Source organism: Miniopterus natalensis, chromosome 2 (genome assembly GCF_054644295.1).
Source record: "Miniopterus natalensis isolate mMinNat1 chromosome 2, mMinNat1.hap1, whole genome shotgun sequence".
In the NCBI taxonomy this organism is placed as follows: Eukaryota; Metazoa; Chordata; class Mammalia; order Chiroptera; family Miniopteridae; genus Miniopterus; species Miniopterus natalensis.
Window position 1 is genome coordinate 15,553,499 of NC_142082.1, and position 25,618 is coordinate 15,579,116.

At 34.2% G+C, this 25,618-nt stretch overlaps 1 protein-coding gene across 1 annotated transcript in view; it reads right to left on the reverse strand.

Annotated features, from left to right (window-relative positions):
• Positions 1-1,914: 1,914 nt before the first annotated feature.
• Positions 1,915-25,618, reverse strand: part of PURG (purine rich element binding protein G) — a 31,090-nt gene continuing 7,386 nt past the window's right edge. The window contains exon 2 of the mRNA XM_016209081.2: positions 1,915-2,804. Within this exon, the coding sequence (XP_016064567.1) occupies positions 2,700-2,804 (105 nt within the window). The 3' untranslated portion in view covers positions 1,915-2,699. The remainder of the gene's footprint in view (positions 2,805-25,618) is intronic.

The following is a 25,618-nucleotide window of genomic DNA, read 5'->3' on the forward strand; positions in this document are numbered from 1 at the left end:
AAGGATGGAGGGGGGGAGGGATTTAAGAAAAGTGACTTCAATCTTAGTATGAACTCTGTAGGCACCTACTTCAATAGTTTTAAAAAGAATGTATGAAGACAACTCTGAAATGATGTAGATTATAGATTGGCTCTTTTAAAAAAAATAAAGTTAAGATTATTATTGGCCATTTTCAAACTCAAAGCAATTCCTGATGAGGAAAATTCGTTTCCTGAGATGAGTAAGGGTTATACTTTTAATGTACATGAAATTTATTTCAAAAAATGATCTGCAATAGAGAACATCTGGGTCTTTGTTGAAAGTGCTTTTATTCAAGGATTTATAGATGAAATCCTTGAGTTTAAGATCTTCAAGGGAAATTATTATTTTAGAAACAAATACAACTTATCAAAATATTACTGATAAAACTATAAAGACAAATGTAATTTTGTAACTTTAGAAAAGTCTAAATAATGGTTTCATTTAAAGAGGGAGAAACTACATACTTTTCCTAAATAACCAACCTACAAAGTGTATCATTTTATTTAAGGCTGATGATTTTTAAAAAGAACTTCATACAAAAATCAAAAAAATTTGTGAAAATATTTTTTTTAGGTGGGACAAATATGATGATGAACAATAATACATAAATCTGGTGTGGGGATAAAAATTCAAGATTTTTTTCATGTAGATTAAAAAAAGTACATTTTTCCCCTAAATCAATTTATTTATTCTCATTTATTCTCTCGTCCTTTCATAAAATTAGAATTAGTTTTTTCTTTTGATTAACACCAAAATATTACCACAAAAATGAAAATACTCTAAAATATTCCTAGACCTAATTTCTCTCTCTTTTTGGTTAAAGAAAACCTGGAATTATTTTGCAGCACATTTGTTATTTGCCAGTTTCATAAAATGGAATGCTGTAAAGACACTTGCAAAAATATACAATAGAAATATCTGGCCTGAGGCTGTGATTTAGTAAACAGTGCATTTGTTCAAGACAGTCCTGGAAGTGCAAGCCCAGTGTTTATACTGGCTCTGTTCTCTAAACTTCATTGCCTAGTGTTAGAAGTTAGATATGATTCAGTAACTACTTAAGGCAAAATTACTGTACCTTCTGCTCTGTATATAACAAAGAACGATGGTGGAATGAGAATGACATTCCAGTTGCTGGGCCCACTAGATTAGATGGATAGGTTTGATCATCTGCTTGAGATCAATGATTGTTGCTTGAGGAGCTTTAATAGATTTGATCTTTTCTTTTTAAATTGAAGGTTACTCATGGGTTAGGCAAAATACCAAGGTCAGAGTGAAAATTTGCACACTGCCTTCCTATTGAATTTCTCTCTGGCTCGGGAGAAACGACGCTCTGCCTCCACGAGGACAGCAGCTTCCCTTGTCGCAGCGCCGTGGGCTTCTCAGTGCAGATGCTAAAATGAAATGGGCTCATGCCGTTCTGGCATATGAAATCGGTCTGTCCTGGAAAGTTCTGATTTTATACTTTTGCCCTTATTTTCATATAGGTGGAGTGGGAATTTACTTTACATATCAGCATACACGAATAACCTTTTCATTTTGCCATTTGAATTGCAATAAATGTTTGAAAGTATACTTGCAAATGTTAGCTCATGGCTCAGCCAGATGATAAAACATTATTAATAAAGTACTAAAATAAACAAATGCACTCTAATGGCACATTTTTGGTCTTCTCAACTTGCTTAATTTTCCAGGTCTGATAGGTCTAGTTTTTATAGATCTGATTTAAACTTGAATTTAGTAGCTAGGCCAACGGGATTTAAATTCCCAAAGATAGCACACATTTTGGGGCACAAATGAAATAACAAAATAAACACATGGTAAGATCAACTTTTGGTTGATATGAGAGCCCAGTAGGACTAATCTACTTTCTGAAAAATAATTAAGATTCCAAAGTAATAGTACACACATATAAACCAGTTTATTAGATTGTCAGTGATACTTTGAGACATATTCAAGTTATTTTACTTCATATAAACAGGAAGGGAAGAAAGTTTTAAACTTCAAGCTTTGTTCAGCATGTGTGCAGTTAGCATCCACAAAAGCACCATTGGATATGGAAGAATTAGCACCACAAATTTTAGGACCTAACTGTTAACATGCATCACTGAAAAACTTGGAACATGGAAACAGAAGAAGTACGTGGTATGGTCCATTAGAAACAATACAAGGCAATTTATGATTCGTTTTCATACAGTACGATACAATCACCAATCAATGAGAACCTTTTAAGTACAATACAGGACAAAAAACACTTTGTACCCTGTTAACACTAAAGCAGTTACAGATTTAGAAACATGTTTCTTGTTCGAGGCAGTGGACTGAAATGATCACTCCTCAATTTTTAAATTCAGAGTTATATAGTTACATGATCTCTTTAGAAAGTATTTTCAAATTTATGTCTCTCTACCTCAATGCTGACAAACAGTTTTGTGAAAACTGAAAAACTTGATAAATTAAAAAAACAAAACAAACAAAAAGCCCTGATAGAGTCAAGAAGTACTCCAGTGTGGTGGAAGATATTCCCCATAAGATCAGTTTGAAATGGATGCCAGTGGCGTTGACACTTGTCTTCCCTTCCGTGGAGGAATGTCAAGCGGAAGCCTTGCACCCTCGATGAGCTTCGGTTCATTTCTTTCACGCAAAGCCTTTATTCCGAAGTGTAACATAAGAGACATTCCTTATTCCTCAACTGTTTTTGTAGTGTCATAGGGCTGTTCCTTATGCTGGATTTGACAACAGTGAAAAGGGTTGATATTCGCTCTGGATTTAGGGTAATTTGTGAGCTAAAGAAAAAATATTAATTTAAATTTAGCATATGTGAAAATTTAAAGGGAGTGTCACTATTTTCACAGTACAAACCCATCATGAATATCATTGAAAACCTTTCTGTTAGAAAGCATGTAACAAACCCTCAATTTTAAGTTGGGTCTAGGCCAGTTTTGGCATATTAGAAGATTGCTGTATAAGAAATGTGCAATAACAATAGATAGATACAGGTATATTCAGATCTCAATGTGTTGATGTCAAGGAAAATATATTTGTAGCCACCAAGAGAAGAATATACCTTGAAGCATCTATGCAGACACATGAATCAATCATGTGTCTGCCCAACTTCTAACTCTGGAATAGTGATAACAGGGTTGTTTAAGAAAAAGTACTCAATTACAGTCCAGCAGCAATTTTATGTTGTATATTTTAACAGCAAAACATTTTTGAAAATAGTCAGTACTATACGGTAAGTTTACAATTCACCATTTCTATATTTGTAATACATGCGTTTATTTGTTTTCCCAGTTTAAAAAAAATCCCACTAGGACCAACATCTTTCAGAACAACAATCTAACATTAAACAAAACCTTCTAAGGAAAATATTTAGCATCACAGAAAGTTGAGAAAAGTCTGTTACTCAGCATCACAAAATACTCAGTAGATCTACATTTAAGATTGTTCATGCCATGACATTAACACAGCTTTGGGTTAATATATTTTATTTTAAAAAGAAACAAAGAAACAAACCAAAGAACTGGCATGGAATTTATCTTTAGTCTGTCCTTGGTAAGAGAAGACCGACCTCTAGTGAACTTGACTCCTTTCCACAATGATAACTGTGTCTATGAAGCAGCATTTACATTTAATAAAACAGTTTTTAAACTAGTGAGAGAATGGTCACCACAGAGAAAAAAATCAAAGCGAAGTAAAATAATAGACAAATGTTTTTTTCTTAAAGGAACTGCTCCTGAACAAAAAGGAAAGCAAAGTTTGTTCACTTTGAAATATTCTTCTGTTGAAAAACATTCTTGGAGAAAAGTTAGCCTATCCTTATAAATGTCAGGAAGATGTACGGTTTTACTTGAGAAAAAAATTTAACTTTTGAAAACAATGGTCTATTGCTTTTCTGTTGAATCAAATCCATTGTATAATCAACTAGTAATTTTCTGAAGAGAAATAGCTATATGCAGCGGCACATCCACATTGCCGATTCCAATTTGATGATTCACCAGGCATGGCTGCCTTGAGCACAGAAGAAGCAGAACTCCTTTCTTAATGGTCTACGGTTACATTACAAAAACCTCAGCTAAAACAAAATTGAGTTGTGACAGGCTGGCTTAATAGTTTTGATTACCCTTATATTGGGCCAACATTTCAATACAAGATAGCTTTTAAAAAATAAAAAATAAAAGCTGTCTAACATCGTTCAATGAAAAAACCTTAAAATTTGACATTGTAACCTCAAGTGATTGTAGACTTAGACTAACGGTTTTGCCACTATCACATCACTTTTGTTACTCTTGAGTTTTATTTCTGTATTGTTCATTGGTTATGTTATACAATTTTCTGTTAAGTTAAAATAGTTTGACTTATTACATTATATAAGAAGCTTTAGAAAAACACACAAGTAGGATAAATTTATAAAAGGATAAAGACTATGTTAAGGGAGTTTAGACAAATTCTATACAGGTAAATAATGAGTTCAAGGTAATAAAGTGCCTTCATTTCCAGGTAATTAATTTTTCACTAAAATATTTTAAGGCTTTGTAATATCATAAGTTGGATAATATATGGGTTTTGTAATTAATTAGCATTCTTTTATAGTACTTACTTCATTTAATCTTTTAATCCATATTAGGTAATTTTTAATAATTAGGAGCTTAAAAAGATAAAATTTGAATTGTAAATTCTGAATTCATTTTGTGAGGAGAGGAAAAGACGTATAATTTCTAAATGCTGTGATTTGTACATAAGGCTCATGTGTTGCTTCTGAACGACCTAGCTTATGTCATAATATATAGCAGCCAATACCCCTCAAAAATTCAACAGAATATTTAAGCTCGTGGCCAACAGGGCCATCATTTCATTCATTCTATATTCTGTTGTCTTCACATTTAAAATGATTGTGCAGCCTCACATGAAAAAGGCCATAAAAAACCTAAGATGAATTTCTAAAATACAAGCACAATAAATATTTTTTATTGCAGCAGCTTATGTATAATCTGTATTGATGCCAACATCTAATGTCAAAGCATTTATATTTGTTTTCACTTTGCTTCTACCATCCATGAGTGTGTCACAGTAACATACTGGTAACCTCTTAGAAGTATGAATAATAGCCATAATCGTACAGAACTCTCTCTCTTCTCATCAGCTCTCTGGAGGATATGCGGGTATTTAAGCACAACCGTGTACTTAGTTGTTTCGGCAGCTTCAGATTTTAAGATAAATTACAATTATATGGACATCAACTTGTTCAACTGGTTATGACCAACAAAAACTAATTACATGTTTATTATATTTCAAGAATTTAGTTATTTTTGTCAGAAAGTTACTGAAGTGAGGCACACAATTAAATGGCCATGATACCTAAAATGCTTTTCCAATTACCATGGGATTAATTTAAAATGTGCCTTAAGTGAAAGGTTTTTGAGGTTAGGATGAAGGAGGAAAGCTAAAACTCAGTGCAAAGAATGGTTTAAGGGAAATATTCCACATAATTAGAAAAACAGGAACTACCAGTAGGAAAAAAATACTAGTCTTAAAATTGGGTTTGGTTTTTAATTTAAAGCCTAGTAAGGGTAATTCCTGGGAATTAAAAAAAATTTAAATGGCATAAACATTTATAATTGCACATTCCTTTACCAAAGTGCCACAAGTTACCATTTTAAAAAATGTATACAATGCTACTTTTCAAAATAGAAGTACATATAAAGTTTTACCTTTTTTCATAATAGTATACAGTGGTACAGTTTCACAAGCTTGGCACAAATATAACCAGGATGATGAATTTCAACTTCCTAAACAGAGTATAGTGTATTTTAAGAAAATAACTTGGCTATGATTAGATTCAAATCCAAGTCTAGCCAAAGCATTCTCATAAAATCTAAAAACATCGTGAGAGTTTATTTAGGTAAGGTTTAGTAATACTCTGCCATGCAATGCACAGATATACACTTTAAAAACAACATTGGTTTAGTTATCCTGTTTTAATCTGATTACATATTATACTTATTCTCTCTAATCATTGAAGCTACAATACATGTAATAACTGAGTTTTGAGAACAGTATGAAACTCTGAGGTTTCTAGCCTTAATTGCTCATTCCTATTAAGCACACTGAAAATGTCTGATGCATGGGCTATTAATTTTTATGCTTCTACCTCTATTCTAAATAGAAACACTAAATGGAAATGTGTAGAAATAATATAATAAGAACAAAAGGATATTAGAGACGAACACACCAATATATAGAACAGATAAAAAGTGTGTGAAAGTTCTCCATATTAATGAATTTGTTAAGGCAGGGGAAGACAATAAAAATTAAGATCTCTTTACTAAGTAATAATTATATTAACATATTTTAAAATAAGTGGCATGCATATAAGGTTAAATTTTAAATATTTTTGTTGTTTGAATGTGATGAAGTTAGAGACATGTCTCATTATAAACTGAGACCCCCCCCCCCCCCATCATATTGTTCAGAGGAAAGGCAGAATGTAAGATCATGATTCTCAGTGACAGGACATCTGTCTTCTATTATGCCACAGGTTAAACATTGTGAGGTAGTACCTCATTTAATTAGGGTGAAAATGCTGGTAAAAACATAAAAGTGCTAATGTTAAAATTAGGAGCAGTTCATCATCATGGAACATTAAATGACATCAAGAGAGAACCCACTTCAATTGCCTATGGTTTGAGAATCTCAATCTTGGGTATAAAGAATGATTATATAAAAGAAGTGCCCAATTCTATAAATCTTTCATCTTCGGAGGATGTAGAATGGCATAAAAGTTGGTATCCTAGTCCTCTGAGAGAATTAACAAACTTTAAAAACATAAGTCAAGTCAGAAGGGATCAGGCATGATAAATCATTGATAACAACTCCCCCAAACCCAGGATACTGATAGGTGAATCACAGAAAGGTTAGATGTTCATTCTATATAATTTAACAGATCTTTTTATAGTTTCTGAGTATTAAAATAGAATCCCTTGTTGGTAAGAAGTAGTCTTGGAGAGTGACAGCATTTAAAAATTGTTCAAGATAGTTCAAATAAACATTAAAATGCAGATTCTTAATAGAAGCTGTAGACATGTGGAAGCTACACAGTGTATGTGATATTCCAACCTGATTCAGCTAATGTAATACCCCAACTAATATAAGATTCCACAATCTCTCTTGCTAATATACAGATATTTTCTTGACTTTGCAAAAGGTATGCTATTGTATTTACCTAATTTAGCTTTTCCCTGGTAGCACCCCTATAGTGGATGACATACATACTGAACATACCTATGAAAGCCATTCCTTCCTACAATATAAGCTTGTTTTCTATTATTCAGCTCTTTTACAGCACTTTTCATTTCCAAAATGCCCTGCAATTAATTATAATAGCTATTTCGCATTGTATTGCCATGAGGAAGGCAAAGTTAATAAATTGCTTGTGCAGTGGTGGAGCTATGCAGGTTTTAAAAGATCTTACGTTATCTTCTCGGTGCTGTAGGCAGTCATCTAGCATTGCCCTATGCTAAGTGTCTATACCACATGCTCCTTGGGCCCAAAGACTAGATCTTGTTTTCTGCTGTATATCCAGACATAGCAGAGTGTTTAGCTCATGCTGTATGCAAAAGAAATATCTAGTGATTTAATGAATGAGAAAATGGGGTTGAGAAACAGAACAAAGAGCCTCAACCTACCAGCCCTCACCACCACCTCCCCCCGCTGGAAGGCGGTGCTTTCCCACTCGAGCTCCTCCACTGCAACAGGGCAGGTGGGCTCGCTCATCCACAATAGGGTCGCACTCACTCCTCAATCACGAAGGCAAGGCCCAGACGGTAGGTGTCCTCCACAGTACCAATGACAGGACTGACTGTTGCTACAACCACTTCTAAAACTTTGGATTGCTCACCTCTCCTTTTGCCCTGTGTTTAAATTAGAAGTTGTGCTTCTGCAGAGGATAAGCTGATCTTTCCTTAAGCTAACTCAGGCATAAAGAATCAAAGAAATAATTCTCACAGCTTCCTTAGCACGAACGTGGAAAATATCAGACGGGAATGGAAAGACGGTTACACATGTACAGCAAAAGGAATCGGAAACTAGTGGTTCTTTAATTTCTTGGAGATTAGCGCAGAAAAGGTAGGATTCTTGTGAAGACAGTGGTTTCAGTGAACCAGGTGAACGCTGAGCTTAAGCTAGATCACGTCAAGTCTCTCCAAGCTGTAAAATTCTATACTGTGCTAACTGGTTCCTCCTTTGATAAGATGGGAATCTGTAGGGTACTCAAAGTTTATTTTATTTTTAAGGGGGGAAAAAAGGATAGTTAAACTCAAAAAGTGCGATGTTTTAAAACTTTTGAACAGTCGTTCACACTTGTGAATATTAAAAGTTGCCTTTAAACTGCCATTACTTCTTTTGCAACAATACCATGAAAAACCTTTTACATCCTGAATACATCTACTTAAATTATGTCAATATAATGTGGATATTGTAAGACTTTATATTGTCAGCAAAATTAGGAGCTCAGAGTTCGCTCCTATTCCTGTTCCTGTTACTTTACATAAGCGTGCGTCTTCAAGAGCAGGCCTTACGTTCAAGACCTCACTCCCAATGTCAAAGAGAGGAAGGTAACATTATTTTTTGTAAAAACCAGAGCTCTGGTTTTAAACACATCAGTGGAAAAACAAATGGTTATGATGTTAAGTTTGGATCCTCTAATTTAAATTGCTATACACGTTAATAAAAACAGAGCTACTAACTAGAACATTTTGACTGAGAAGCAACAAAAACATTAATTCCAAAATTAGAAAGCAAAAATCTAGTTTTTACTAGCCACAACCATAAAAACATAGGAGAAAAGATGATTTACTATCAGCTTTAATTTCTGGTTAGCTAGGGCTTTTCAAAACCCTTTAAGCAGCGTGTACTCACTGGAAATCAAGCTCATATCCTTCCAGCACTAAACTGATATCATTACTCATACTCAAATGGGAACAAGGGCCATAGTCTCATTTTTCCACATGGCAACAAAAATTATTGGCGGTTAATTAAAATTAATTACTACAACTAAAATGATGATAAACTGCTTAGAGAATTCTTGCATACTTCTCAAAAGTAGTTAATCATCTTTATAGTTTAGAATATATATCCTTGAAGCTTAGAATGATAGCTCTGCAAGTCCTCCTATGGGTTAAATTAGAGAAATGAGATTCTCTTGGTAATTCAAATGTAACTGCCTTTTTGTAAGAAGTAAGACTTGGGATAAATTCTACATTAAAGCAGGTCACATTAAAGGGATGTTTCAACGCAGCATTTTTTGAGCTATCAGAATGAAATATGAACATGGTAAAATAATCTAGGAACCTGGAGAAAATAAGTATGACAGGGAAGAAGGAAAGCATGTGTTTTTAGTGGTAGGTAGAAAGGCAAAAAAAAGAAAAAGAGAAAATAAGTGAATGAGAGGGATTCAGAGAATGGGGATAATCTGAAACTTTATAATATTCTCTCAGTAATCTGGCAGAACTTCTTATTTCATTTGAGTGCCTTTCCCCATAAAACTGATATAAGCACTGTAGTGCTATACGATTATTCTTTCCCTTGCCAAATAGTTGTATAAACATTGAAATGACACACTAACTTTCCATAAAGTTAAGAAAGTGTCAAAATTCAGACTCCTTTCTAGTAAGAATAGAATTCTACTGAAAAAGACAACAGCAGAAAATAGAAATTCACCCTTTAGAATTACTAGCATGCAATTTACTATGGCCCACTAGTCATAGTATAATCTTTGCTTACATTTATTGCCCAGAATCTCAATGAATCTTGGCTTAAAACTGCAAAATTCAATTAGAACTTTCAGAAAAGCAAAAATACAATCTGGGTGTTGCTTCCATTGTATCTCTCTCTTTTCATTTATACAAATTATGACTCACAGTGAGTGTCTAATAATAAAGCCAAGTTCATAAGGTCTATGTTATATGATTTTAAGAGTGATAAAACCTACTGAGGTATCATCATATTGATAAACAATGAAAGTATTCCTTCCAGCATGTTTTGATAATAGAGATATCATTAAAAGTATCTCCTCACCTGAAATTATTTTTCACATTTACTTCCAAAGGTCAAAGCAGAAATAAAAGTGAAGAAACAATAACAGTTCTGTGGCCATTGCAGCTGCTGAAGTGCACTTGCCCAGTATCTCTTTTTTTACTAGAATAATTTAGAGTTTCCCCAAACAGTACCTGTTAATGCACATAACATTAATAAAGGTGGGAGAGTTGCTTGAATGTTAGGAGTACTATCATTTAAATTAATATTAGAGGTTATTTTGTTCCCTCCATTATTACATGTTTGCTGCCATGATTTTAATAGCAGTATGTGTCAATTTATATACTCGGTGAAGATCTGCTTATTTCTTGCCAGTTTTAAAGAAATATCATCAGCAATAAAAAGGAACTTTCTATTGATAAAATGAACAACATGGATCATCTTAAAACTATTAGGCTGAGTGAAAAAAACAAAATATAAAAAATATATGTTAATTTATATGAAATTCCACAATAGACAAACTAACCTATGGCAATAGAAATCAGATCAGTGATTGCTTTTGGAAGTCAGGATGGGGGGACACTGGGAGTGTTTACTGGGAAGGGGGTCACGGGAATATTCTGAGGTGAGAAAAATGTACTTGTGTTGATACTTATCAAAACTGACAGAATGGTATATTAAAATCTGAGCGTTTCACTTTATGTAAATTATATCTTAATAAAAGTATTAAAAAGCATTGCTGGCAAGCACAATATCCTTGCTGAAGCATAAGAGGTTGGATGGCATTTTTCTTTTTTTTTTGCATTTCAAAACTTCTCTCTGCACACCGTTCCCTAGAGAGCAACATATCCTAGAAGGGAATCCATGATTAACAGTGCACAGAGAAAGTGGAATTTATCTCAGGGCACTGAACCAAAACAGGCATTTTGTTACTGAAGAAAAAAGAAGACAAATTCTTTTATGGACTATAGTAAATGTGTCGGTTCTAAGAAGGGATCTAAAACATCTTATGTTTAAAAAGTACCCTAGGACAGAAAAGGTTTTCCAAGTCAGATTTGTCATTGTGAAAATACTGGTTTATAAAGCCGTAAAATCAATACAAACTTGGTTCAAATGCTACTTAAAAGTGATTATAACAGTATGGCCTTCAATCTTTTTTTGGTTCTCCAAGGATGAGTAGATACTGGTGGAGCAAGTAGCATTGAAAGGAGGCTTATTAACTCAGAACATTTAGGTGGGAAGGGAACAAGATTTTACCTTACGCTACTTGGTGCATAATCAACTATATATATGTTGTATCACATTTTAAAATCATTTTGAATGCCAGTGATTGGGGCCTAATTTATGATTACCTCACTATTTCAAATCTAGGGGCCACGTGTTCATCAGCTTTAAAGAGGTTACATGCAGAGTCAAAATATCTCATGAGTTCCCAATTTCCTACAGAAATAACCTAGTAACACTATCTGACAATTCTAGAAATAAGTAAGTAAAAATATTCCACTGGTTCTGAGAAGAAAATAGTAATATACTAAACAGAATTTATCTACAAGAAATGACAAGTATTCATGGGCAAAATAAAACTGTAATCAAAAGTCAGATAATTGTTTCTCCAATTTATTTGTTTTTGTAATTCTAATCAAAGCCACCAAAAGTTTATGCTGTCATAAATCCACATTACATACAAAAACATTTAAAATATATAATTTTGCTATTCATCATCTTTACTTGAGATTAGAAGGGAAAAAAAGAAAAAAGTAAGCAATTTCCCTAGCACAAAGCCTGGCCTATGAGAGGAAACTCAGTAACTATTTGTTGAATAAATGAATGAGTGCTTTCATTTCCCTCAAATTGCCATTTCCTACCTCACATATTGACTTCTTACTGCACATTATAAATTCAGTATGATGGAGAAGGAAAAGCATAGGGATATCCTTATTTAGTAAAAGAAAAAAGCAAACAAAAAACACATTGCTCTGAAATCCTTAAGCCACAAGTCATTGCTGCTACTGCTACTGTGACATAAAAATCACTTAAATATAAATAAACACAATTGTAAAACAACAATAAATTGGTACAAGATAACCTATCTTTTTAGCTTTAAAATTTTCCTTTTAAAAACTCAATGACATTAAAGGACATCATTTGCTTCTCTAGAATGAACAATAAAAACGTAGGTAGTTAATAGCATGGATAGCTGTGTGATGGTTCATGAAAACATATCTGAGATAGCGAAAGGTTTAAAGGCTTATTAAGTACCGAAGGAAAACAGAATACCAAGTGGTAGAAGATAGAGAAAAATATAGTTCAAGATTATATGAAACGAGGAAATGCTCAGTGTCAAAATGATGGTCTGCAGGAGCCTCTTTATGACAATGGGCCTAAATGATAATGGTTCCTTTATTCCTTTACTATCCTGAAACCAACTCTCAAGCTATTTCTCAGAGGCAAAATGAACCACAAACATAATTTTGTAATAAACAGGTGAGAAAACTCCTGTAGCTGAGAGAAGAAAACATTTCTAATGAATCTCACCATCTCCGTCTGATTTTGAAGCAAAGTAAAAGACTTTGGGGAGTGGAAGGACCACTTAATAAGGTCTGGTTCAAGCTCTGCAATGACTAGTTAAATTATTTTGAACAAGTCACATGACTTTTTTTCCTATGTTATAAAATGAAGGTGTTACATTACTCCAAAGACTCCTGCAGGCAAAAAAATCAAAGTTGATGGCAGATTTTGACAAGAAAATCTTAAGTTGTCAAGTCACTATGGATCCCTACACCAATACGAGGACACAGGTGAATGTTACTCCTTCTATTAGTGGGGCCAGTGGTCCCCAAACCTGGCAAACTGCCCAATTATCATCTTTTAAAAGAGGAAACAAAGCAGTTCTGAGTTTCTTCAGCAATAAAAATATGCTGTGATATTTTTCAGCCTGTGGGTAGCTTGTTCATTTTCTTAATGGCATTTTTTTGATGAGCAGATGGAGTCTACTTTATAATTTTTTAAATAACGTTACTGCTTTTTGTTTTCAGTCCAAGAAATACCTGCTTACACAATTGTGCGCTTTCATATTAGACTGAAAACAGTTTCAAAAGTTGATAACCCAACTCCCTTGCTATGCTATACCTGAGCATTCCTGTGTAAAAGGAGGCTCTCTTCCAATTTTGCATTAATTTTGATACACTTTCGAGGGAATGGCCCATTTTCTGGGTGGGTATTATTAATATTTATAAAATGCTTATTGTGTGACAGAAACTTTGCTAACAGCTTCATGTACTTTATGACACTGAATTTTCTTTCAGAGAATTCTGGTTGACTATGGGTTCTGTGACAGCAAGGAACCTTATCTGTTTTGTTAATGATCCATCCTCTGGACCTAGATGATCACCCAGCACATAGTGAGTCATTAATAAATATAAACTGAATACTGACTGAACAAACTCTCACAATAACTCTATAAAGTTATATAATTTGCCCCCCAAATTCACAGTGACAGAATTTGGACTTGAACCCAAGACTGGATGACATTAAAGTCTATGTTCTTTACCATTCTGGACTAGGACCACTGAGACTGCCCAGTAACTTTGTGGGGAGGAGGGGACACAGCACCGAAAAATACAGGTGAAATTACTGCTGTTGCTTAAGAGGGTGAAGGAAATGGATTAAAATTATTGTCATTTCATTCCTGTCATAGCAAAGAGCAAACTTGGAACTTCTATGAGGCTCCTTTTTGATAATTCTAGGCAAAGTGATCTTTTTACATTTATAAATATGTGACAATTTGTGCAGATTGAGCCAATATGAAACTTTTATGGCCATAGGAATATAGGGACAGAAAAATTCAATCAGCATATCAAAATTTAGAATTCAGCCTGCTAATTCCTCAGTCATGATGCTACTAACCCATTGTTAACCAGGAATGCTGGGAGCAAGGTCATTTTATTTAATGGAATTTTCCAGTCGACAGAGCTTTAACTACAATGTTTTTGACCCTATTGAAACAGAATCCTATTGAATCTTAAATAAATATAATATAGTGAGCATGGTTAAATTGTGTGTGTGAATGAGAATACCTTGGTGCTCTAGAACCTTCATGGTTAACAATTATAATCACCATATAATAATGTATATAAAGATGTGGGTTCCTGTCCGGCCAGGCATGGCTCAGGGGTTGAGCATCAACCTAGGATCCAGGAGATGGCAGTTCGATTCCCGGGCAGGACACATGCCCGACTGCGGGCTAGATCCCCAGTCGGCAGCAGATCAGTAAGGACTCTCTCATCACTGATGTTTCTATCACTATCCCTCTCTCTGAAATCAATCAAGATATATTAAAAAAAAGAAAAAAGATGTGGGTTCTTGAATTAATTCGACAAAAACTTAGAACATCCCTTTCAAACAAGTTTTTGGGAAAGCCTGTTTCCAACTTATTATGTGATCATTTATCTATTGCTTATAAGAGTATAGAGAAAAATTATCTTGTTAAATTTTGATTATTAACTAAACTTACTTACAAATGAAGTACTGTAGTTTTATCTCTTAAATTTTCAAAATAACATTTTTTTTTTGAGGTTACAGTGCAATGCAGATGCCATGACAAGACTTGTGTCAACAGGACAGGAAGGAATCTACCTGTATTCTAGTCATTAGGATTGAGTTCTGGAAGGTTCACTAAGGTGGAAAGCCCAGGCAGCAAGACTAAACAATAGAGAGGGATCAAAGACTCAATGATCTGAGGCAAAGAGGCTGAATCTAGGCAAGTGGTTTGTGTACATTGAATATCAATATAATGACTTGATGTGTCTTCTGCCAGGGCTAAACCTGATAGCTGATTGAGTGCAGAATTGAACCTGAAGATGTGACAAAAACAGGAAAATATGTAGAATACATTAAAAAACAACTATTTAATTTAGCTGTAAAAGCATGTGTTCAGTTGTACCAAATTCTGATTTGAAGTTAACTATTTAAAATTTCTATAGTGTTATTTCGAGGACTTCAGTGAGTGGTGGGCTCTTTATAAACCTTGGTATTTGACTATGTCACTAAGTGATCTTAGTAAGTCATTTAACCTTCCTGGCCCTGCTTTCTCCACCTAAGTAAGGTCAGTGATATTGAGCTAAGCTAACCTAAGCCAGAATTTCCATTGGAATGAAATGAGATGCAATATGTGAAAAAAATTTTGAAAAATATGTGAAATTATATGCAAATTATTATAACTTAAAATTCCATATTCTTTACATTTAATTTAATTAGAAAATATTTCAGAATTAATGGCCAGTTACGGAAAAACCTTCAGGGCAAATGAATCTTTTGTACTAGTAAGTAATTGAATTTATACCTCATTGGCTCTTCATGCAATGTATCTACAGTGAAAATTATTATGACTTCTGATTTACTAACAGTCACAGTAGAATCGGGCTTATTTCACTTGGCTTAGAATTAGTGAAATATTCATAGTTGATATAACACTGATGGAGTTCTGTAAAACCAGACATGGACAGAAAAGGAGTTTGTGAAGATATTTTATGTGTGATGAGAGTGAAATAAATGAAAATAGAGACAAATACAATAGCCTAGGGAAGGGAGGGCAAATATGTGATATGACTGTTGCTATTCCTTGCTTTCCTCAGCCTCTCCCCTACTGACTCCCCCACGGTCGCGCAGAAAGCACAGCAGTCTTTCATGACGAGCCCGCGTGGGGCTTCACAATCATCTCCAACCTAGAGCTCAGGAAGTCATTGCAGCTTGAACAGAGTAGGCACATGAGATGAAACAGAATTATCATTTTCATTCTAGGACATCAAGAGAAGACTGAATTACTGTTTAAAATAGTATCGCAGTGGTTCTCTAAATTTGCATCAATGAATATATTTTGAGCACTATAACAGAATGTAGATAATTAATCATATTTAAAGGATAAATTGTTAAAGGGAAAATAACATACAGCATTTTATAATAGATAGTTTCAAACACACTTCTCATATATACCAACACACTGCCTGACACGTGGCAGATAATCAGATTAATATCTGTTGAATAAAAATATGACAGTTTGATTAAGTTCCAACAGCTACTTTGAATCAAATAATTTTGGACATGGCACTTAAAGCCAATGGCAGTGGAATATTTTTATTTTGTAAATTACTGTATTTCTAATCCTCAGCATAGGGTCTGGCACAGAGTAGCCACTCAACATCCATTGAGTGAATGGAACAGTATCATTTATGTATAAAGCAAGGGAAAGAATATTTTAAAGTAAAATTCAGGATGTGCGGGAAACAAAAGATCCCCTATTCTACCCCACCCTAATTTGTGAGTCATTCTTTGAAATAAAGTGACACAGTATTTCTTATCAGGTTTTTAAATTATCACTTTCATTCCCACTTGTGGCCATTTTGATTTGTCCTGAAGCAGCAAGAATTCAAAGGCGAAATGAGAACAGGAACATTGGTTTTTTAAGGAGAGAGATGATTCAGCACAGTGCTAGGTACAGAGGGGAACAGAAAAGAGGAAGAAACAGTCTCTGAGTTTAAACTTAAATTCAACATAATATGATAGGATTTTATATGGGAAACTATGTTTAAAATTTTAAATGTATTTAATCAAGTTTTAGGCTGTGTCTAAAAAAAAAAATCTTTTGGAACTGGAATAATGGCCTATTTAAAGCTTTGCGTACAAGGCCAAAAGAGATCCATAAAATTAAGTGGCAGGGTCAAGAGGGGTCTGGGCAACTTAGAGCAACAGTGCCCTGAAACACTTTGGCGAAGCAGCCACTACTAAATCTGAAGGATGCCAAGGAAAGGATGGTCAATAAATGCCAGGCGAAACGAAGAGGATCTGGAGAAAAATGAGAAAAGGCCACAGAAGGAAGTCGAAGGTAACTTTAAGAGAAGTTTCTTGACTCTAGGGATACAGAAACTAAAAGGGTTCTTAGGGATCATCTGTTCTGATCCAGTCCCCACAACCGAGGGGTAGGCAAGCCGGGGCCACAGGAGGCACACGACTCGCCCCACGCCCAGCAAGAGGGCACAGGGCCCTGGCCTCTATGCCTGCTGGGGGCCAGGAGGGCACAGGTGAGGTTCTTTAATATGGTTTTAAATTGATTTTTAGAGAAAGTGGAAGGGAGAGGGACAGAGAGATAGAAACATGGATGAAAGAGAAACATCATCGATCGGCTGCCTCCTGCACCCCCACACTGGGGATTGGGCCCCAAATCTGGGCATGTGCCTGGCCAGGAACTGACTTGTGACCTCTTGGTTCCTAGGTCGATGCTCAACCACTTAGCCACACTGGCTGGGCAAAGGCGAGATTCTTTAAATGCCACGAATGCTCAAAATAATAGTCCAAATAATACACAACTAAAATTGTTTTGGCTTTATTAATTATAGGACACATATAGAGAATAATTTAGCATTCACATTCATTTTATAGTTATTTTGTAACAAAATGATTAAGACTAAGTTATTTAGAATTGAATGATTGAAAATCTAACTTAAGAATCAAGTTTTGTGCTTACCTAAATTTTTTTCCACATAAAATATAAAAAAAGTCTCTGAAATAGAATGTAGATTTTATGTAATATGTCTCAAGTCAGAAGCAAATCACCTTAATGGAAGGTACTGCTTGAATCCCAGCTTGGTATGTTATTAAATGTAATATTTGGGTCTTTTCAAAATCATGAGTCAAACAATAAATGGCGATTAACAAACCAAATAGCACAGTTACCTAATGACCCAAAGGATCCCTTAACTAGCAGTAGTTTAACAATACTTGAAGTGCAATAATGCAAACTAGCTTTAGTTATAAATCAAACAGACATCCTTTATTCTAAGCAAATTTAATATTATCACTAATGAAGTAGGTAAGTAATTGTCCAAAAAGGCTCCGAACTTGGGGAATTTTCAGGCTGGATTTACTATATTAAAGAGTCCTACTGGCAAAATATTAGTGCCTAGTTTATGTTAGAGACTACAGAGAAGTTAAGTTCTCGGCTGCCCACAGCATGTCCCCTGAGGGCTGCATGGTGCTAAGTGAATTTCTGTGATTTAGGAGTGATAATGGTGAGCCAGGAAGCGAGATCTTAAATAGTGATGGAACACTGCAAAGAAAAAAAGTAATTGCTTAGCAAGTTACTGAAACAGATGCACCACAACTCTTCCACTAAATCTTTTCAACTCAAAATCCTTTTCTCCTTACTGAGAACACATTTCTAATTTTATCATGGAAATCAAAGGAGTAATGAGAGTCAATCATAAAGAATTTTTTTGAAATAAATGCTATCAATATGTTGCAGCAGATCATTAAAAAAAAATCTGGGTGCTAAGAAAACTATGGAATTATTTTGAATTACTCTAAAGAAATTGCATTTGTCTGAAAAAATCATAATACATTGAGATTATAAATTGCTATATTCATAAAGTGAAGAAAGATTCAGTTCTCATTCAATCAATTAGTTTTTGTGTTAGTTCCAAGATAGTTTAGGCCAAGAAAAGGTAGATATTTTTCTATATCAAAATCACAAGCATAGTGCTCATAATTATAGCATTTCTGGTTTAGATGCATACTGCTTGCAGGATTTCAAACTTCATTGATTTTTTGAAAAAATTTTAATAATAGAAGATAAACTTTTTACTTTTGAAAAAATAAGAGTTTTAAGAATGTTTCTTGGTTTTTTTTTTTTTTTTACTGCAAATGATTTTGAAAATAACATCTGAAACACTCCACTTGCAGTAAATGCACTTTATTTATGCCTATTTCCTCCCAAATTATGTTTCTAATAATGCTGCGTAAAGGTAAACAGTGTTATACTGTACTAATATAAGCCAAGGTTTTTAAATCATTTCAACAATAACACTGTCAAATTCCAGGAAAATTTCCAATCTACTATATAAGTAATGCAAAAACAATCCTAGAATGTACATAGCAAAAATCTATAGAAATTTCAGGCTTTATTCCTAAGTGCCCTGGTAACTCTAACCTCAAACCTTCAATAAACAAACAAAGACAAAATGTCCTTCTGGAGTCCTCTAGGTCTCATGGGGAAAGAAGGGTGAGCTTTCCCTGTAAATCAGTGGAAAGCTTCCAGGATAAAATACCTTTTATTTGCAGTCACCCAGACTTAACAGAAGCACAATTGCCTTTAATTATAAACCTTTTTACTTGTGAGAATTACAGCTATACAGAATACTATAAGGATTACACTTGAACAGCTAAGTGGCAATAACTGTAAACCCATTATTGATGGAAGAAGGGCCTAAGCAAATACTGTATCTTGCTTATTTAAAAAAAAAAAAAAAAAGGCTGAGAAGCAGAATATTGGTTGCCAGAGGATGATGCGATGCAGTTTCAATTCTGTAAGATAAAAAAGTTCTGGAGAGTTGTTGTACAACAAGGTGAATATACTTAACAGAATCCTTAGAAATGGTTAAGAATGGTTAATAAAATAAGAAATGGTTACGATGGTAAATTACACTATGTGCATTTTTTTTTTTTAACTACAACTAAAAAAGTTGAACAAGACCAGAGAGTGAGGTATTCAGACTGACTAAGGATCTTTTTTCTACTTCTAATAAATTGTAAGAACATATCTAAAAAAAAAAAACACACACAAAAAGTCATTTGAGACTTGGAGGGTCAACTTGTGAGAAAGAGAAAGACAAATCACCTATGAACTTGAGTAAGGCTATAGAGACTCAGAATGTTTTGGTTGTGAAATCTGGGGAACATATAATCAGTGGTTAAATGTCAAGTAGTTTGAATTTGAGTTTAGGAGGTGGGGGAGAAACTAGCATTCCCTGTGATTATTGCCCAGTTAGACAAAATGATAGTACAAAACCTTAAATATTTGGCCTTCTGTATTGAGCCTGTGTTTAAAGTGAGCCCTAGATATGACCTATACTTAATAGCATAACTATAACAACATCATTATGACTAACAGTATTAAAGCCTGGACAATTCCAGCTGGAAAAGTGATATGGAACAAAGAAAGGATGCAAGTCTAAGTCCATGACAAAGAATGGCTTCCAGACCACTTCTATCACAAACAATAACAACCCCACTCTGGACCAATGAAATCAGAATCTCTGGGGTTGGGGCAAGAACTTACATTTTAAATACACGGTGAACACTATATTTGAGAATGACGAAACTAAATTTTAAAGGGAGAAAGTGCTGTCATTTTAATGGAGGTTAGAACTCATTAGAGGCAAATATAGAGTTTAATGCTTAAGGGTGTTCGTGATGACATCATCATGGCCATGATTCTTTGAGATCCTCAGAGGTGCACTGAAGATTCTCTGCTGTTTTAAAAGGAGGGCCTGTTGGATTAAAGCAATCTCCTTGAAGTATTAGAAGAGACACGTTCTGAGGTGAGTCAAATGGTAGTTAATGCTGCAAGAGCCAGCTGTCAGGCTAAGATTCAAATTTTTAGAGCTACAACGAGAACTTGTACAGTTCTAAAGAAGGGATGACAAATAGCAAACATTTGGCACGAATGCTGTTCTCTCTTTCCTTCTGGACGCAGATTTCAAATTCTCAACATATCACTTTATGGCAGTCAATCAATTGTAGTAACAAACAAGATGAAACCAATTTGTCATTACTTCTCCAGGGGCAGGGAAGGGTTGGAGGAAGGACTGGGCTCTCTTTATAATTTACACACACACACACAATTTGTGCACAGTAAAACTTACTTAGCTAAATATTTAGAAATGTGTAATACAGACATAGCTTATAGACTTTGGTGTAATACATTTCAACTTAGGTCTCTCTCTAAAAGGTATTATTTGTCCACTAGAAATTTGGAAATGTTACAGTACCAGGAGAAAGCACAGATGACTGCAAGTAGTGACAAGAAAAAGTGGACCCTCTAAGTGAGAACCGACTTTCATACCGGTTCATAGTAGATCCCTGAATTTATGTATTATCGCTACAGCTACCCTTCCACCCTTCACAGAACTTGAAACTCTCCAGGAGAGAATCACATATTACTTGCAGCAATAATCAACTTACTTGGAAACTCACTCTCTAATATAGAAAATTTAAGATGAAATTAGCAAACTATGTTGTTGCTTTCATCTTGTTAAATTAGTAGTGCAAGAAAAAAATGGGAGAATGAAAATATTTTATTGTGTCAACCTTTAAATCGAATTTAATCTGGATTTTTATAAAGTTAAACTTTATTTGCTAATATCCAATCATTTGGTTTTCCAATTTACTGTATTATCTCATGCCTTTCCAAATAAACACTTAGTATGTACTTTTGAAGTAGCAATATAAATACTAAATTTATTCCCTCATATAATTGCTTCTAAAAAATGATTAAGAATGAAAAATTTCTTATAAAAATTAGAAAAGCTAGACTTAATTTTGCAATGCAAATTTAATAAAACCTATCTTGACTAATTTATTTAATTAGCAAAACTCATGAAATTTTGAAGAATGTTTTTTATGTTTTGCAATAACAAGTGGTGGGAGGAAAAAAGTATTTCTTAATATGCTTTCAGAATAATACTAGAAAAATTGAAATCACACTTCTTTATTCAACTTGGTAAATTAACAGAGACCCTCCATACAAGAGTTCCAAGTATTATTTCCCCAAATTCTGTCTCTCAGAGATGAAAAGAATCTTTAAGGTAATAACAATAATTTTTTCCTGATTTATTAATTCCCTTTAGCATCCCAGACCAAGTGCTTGTCTAGTGTCTGACTTGAGTAATTCCGGTAACATGGAGGTGACACTGCTTCTTGAAGTTTGTTCTCATGTTGAGCTGAAATCTATAAATCTACCATAAATCTCTATTCTGTCTAAAGCCTACTCAAATTATAATTCTGAATTAAATTTTTTAAAATCTAAAATTTAAGTTGTAGCAATAGTAGAGCATTAAAGGAAAGTTACACTACCTGTAATGATCCTTTTGAGTTGATTACTATCTCCATTATGCCAGGGTGTATCTTTTTTCACAATTAGGAATTCATTCACTGTTTTGGAGCACTAATCACTGAAGAGGTAGTAGTTGCAAAAAGAAATTAATGAACTTACAGAACTGCCAAATATCTATGAATGATTTAACTTAGTATTTCTAATAGGATGTAATCCACTAGAATGACCGCTAGTAAGAGGTTATGTGTAGTCATATATATAGTGTAGATTTATATATAAAATATGGCTTTATTAATTTTGATCAACACATTAATTATAGAATGTCTACAGGTTGACAAGCACATGTTATTTTCAAATATATTAGTTACATTTTCAAATAATATGCTCAATGGGTCCAATTGTTAATTTTTAAAAAGTACATAAATACACTGCAGTATATATCTCTCTCCTCTATCCTGCACTTATAGATAGGACATAGGAAGATGTTGAAGATATATGTTTTTAAAAGAAATTAGTATATTTCTTATCACATATATCTTGAAATAGCATTTTAAGCTTTAGCCTTTATTTTCTGTTTACTTAGCCTATTTTAGTAATTAGGAACCATCTGAGTGACATGTCAGAAAATGTAAAAGTTACATGACAATTAATTCTAAGTTCTCTGTAAGTCCCAATATTTAATATTCACTACAACTTGTAATTAATAAATCTTGGGTATAGAAATTATTTTCTTTACTAAGATTTATGCACTCATTATTTAATAAATTAAAAACATGCTGTCTCCATTAATTTGAAAGCTAAGCTCTTCACATATGGATTCATAATTGCTCATTCCTATTAGAATTCTCTCCAGACAGCCGTCAAAAAATCAGAGGGAACTAAGAAAAGTTATTAAATATAGTGAAAGGATAAAAAGGACAGAAAATAATTTTTACCTAAACTCTAGTCAATTTATAAAAGAATGTTGTTTTATGATTTGTGAACTTCTCAAGGCAGAAGGAGTAGCTCTGAATCTTTCTACCAAGATGCCACAGCTGTTCTGACCAAGTTCCCCCTTCACTCTCTTTTGTAGCTAAGATAAAATCACATCAACCTACAGCAGGGCTTCTTGAGTGTGGTCTCCACATCAGCTGCAGTGGCTCACCTGGGAATGTGTGAGAGACGCACATTTTTGGTCCTCTGGGCCCCCCACCTCCCAGATCTAGGGAACAGAAACTCTGGAGGTGGGGGGCCAGCAATCCACGGTTCAACAAACCCTCTAGGTGATCTTCATCACCCTAAAGTTTGAAAACCACTGGCCTAGAGTAATGCAGAAAAATGTCAGCCTGTAAATAGGGCAGTCATCTCAGTTTATCCCACTGGAGTTAAAGAAAACTTATTGTTTTAATTGTCGTCTGAACAAACAAACAGTATGGAGCAGGGCCTCGCGTGTTCTTACCCACTTCCAACAGGTTACAGAGTATGGAGCGAGGAAACGGAGGAAGGAAAACAACAAAATACACGTGTATATACACTGCAGAATACACTTCGGTTACTCTTAAATATTGTCTTTGATAAATAAATAGGCACCAAAAAGAGACGCCTAAGGAGAATGGTGTCACTCTTTTTAAATCCTCTCTATTGACGGTGGTGGTGGCACCGCAGACTGGAGGACCGGGGTGCCTAAATAAATGCCTTTAAGACAGAAACCTTGTGTGCTGCTTTTCTTCCCCTCCAATCATCAACCTTTGCAGTTTCTCAAGGCTAAAAGCAAATAAAAAAACCCACTGTGGTGTTTTATCTTTGCACACCCTACTACGTAAAGGTCCTCTAAAGCAGAACCACAGTGTTCACAGTTCAGAGTCCTTCCGTATTTTCTCTGCTAAATGTCATTATTTGTAATGCCCAATAGGGCCAAGGAAAAAAGAGGTCAAAAGCAGTACTCGAGCCTCAGGTACCACTGCAAAGATGGTTGCAGTGCATTGTTCAGCAACGTAATTTATAGTTGTTTCAGAAGCAACGGCATTTCAAGACGTGATGTTGATATTTAAAATTCTTTGCCATACAGAATATGAGAAATGATTATAGAATGTGTAGAAACAAGTGAGGATTCCAAAGAATAAGACCTCATATAGATAAGAAAAATACTTCTTAAAAAATCAAAGCATAGGACAGCTTTGTAGTTAGTATACAACAACTTGGTCTTAAGAAGAAATAGGAACAAAGTTTTATTTTGTGTGGTTAAACAGGTATATACATGAACTGAAACTTCTGCGTGTTCTTTTGGGTATCATCACAGGTTCTGCATTATTATAGTGGTTTTTAATATAAAGGCAGAATCTCTTACACTTTCCAATTCTGGTATTCTCCATCTATTTTTTCCTTTCACACTCCATTGATATAGCATTTAAAAAATTTAGAGTAGGAGGGAACCTTAGGTTTTAGCCCAGTCTCATTCATTTTTCATATAAGGAAGCCATTCGACAGAAGTTAAGTCATTTGCTCTGGGTCAGGCCATACATTTGGCAGAATTAGGTATTATTCTTTCTCAAATGCTCTTTTAATGGTTAAATGAATAGGGATTGTTTTGAGAATGACTTATTTCTTCTCATTTCTATTAGATTGATTTCTTTTGTTATAGGCAAGCAAAACAACCAGCCACTACCATTCTCTTCTCTTTCTTCTTCTTTTTTAAAAAAATTTATCTTTATTGTTGAAAATATTACAGATGTCCCCTTAGCTACCTCTAGGCAACAACCTCATCAAATCCACAACAAATAACAAATAATATCCTGAAGAAGAGTATTATGCTACAGAACCATTTTCTGTAAGAAAAAGAAAATACTAAATATTTCATTAGATGGGAGTCTCAAAGAAATTCTGACTTTAATCACATCAAATAAAATAATCAGACTTATACCATTATTTTGATAACGGCAAAACCCAACAAAAGTGCCCCTCTCCCCAATCTTACACTTTGTGCAATTCTAACTTTTAAACACTATTGAACACTTTTCTTAGGGATTACTTTCCCTTTTCTTTAGCCTTAACAAATTCCTGGAAACAGTGAAGACTTTGACTGGAATAACACAGATACCAAGTATAATGGAGTAAATGAGAGGACAGGCAACTCCTGTTCAATCTGAGAAAAAAGTCAACATTCAAAAGGAAACTGTATATTCCATTTAAGTGAATATATATATTTTTCATACTCACATCACAAACTAACTTCACTGTAGCAGTACTAATTCATTATGAGTAAGTTTTTATTTACTGGTAGATGCTACTGGCCTCAATAAAAATAAGAACTTTCTCATAAGGGATATTCAAAAGAAAACATTTAAAACATAATTTACCACAAAGCACCAACATGAGAAACTCCCTGATTAGTACTGGAAATTGTTAATATTTTTTAGCCTAAATTTAAATAAAACTCATTCCTGAAGGTGAATTTTCCTTCCTTTTGACTCCTCTCTTTAAATGAGGAACAACACACATAAACCATTTTAAACTTAAACAAGGAAATACCTGGAGATCTTTATCAATGTTATAGATTCTACAAAGCATAATTAGTTGTCATTAAAATAAAAGCAAACTTTTATGCTTTAAAAATATGTTTCAGAGGATCCTGTCTTCTACCAACACCCCTCTCACTTTACAAACAAATAATCATGCCACCAATTATGGAGATACGGTTCTAAA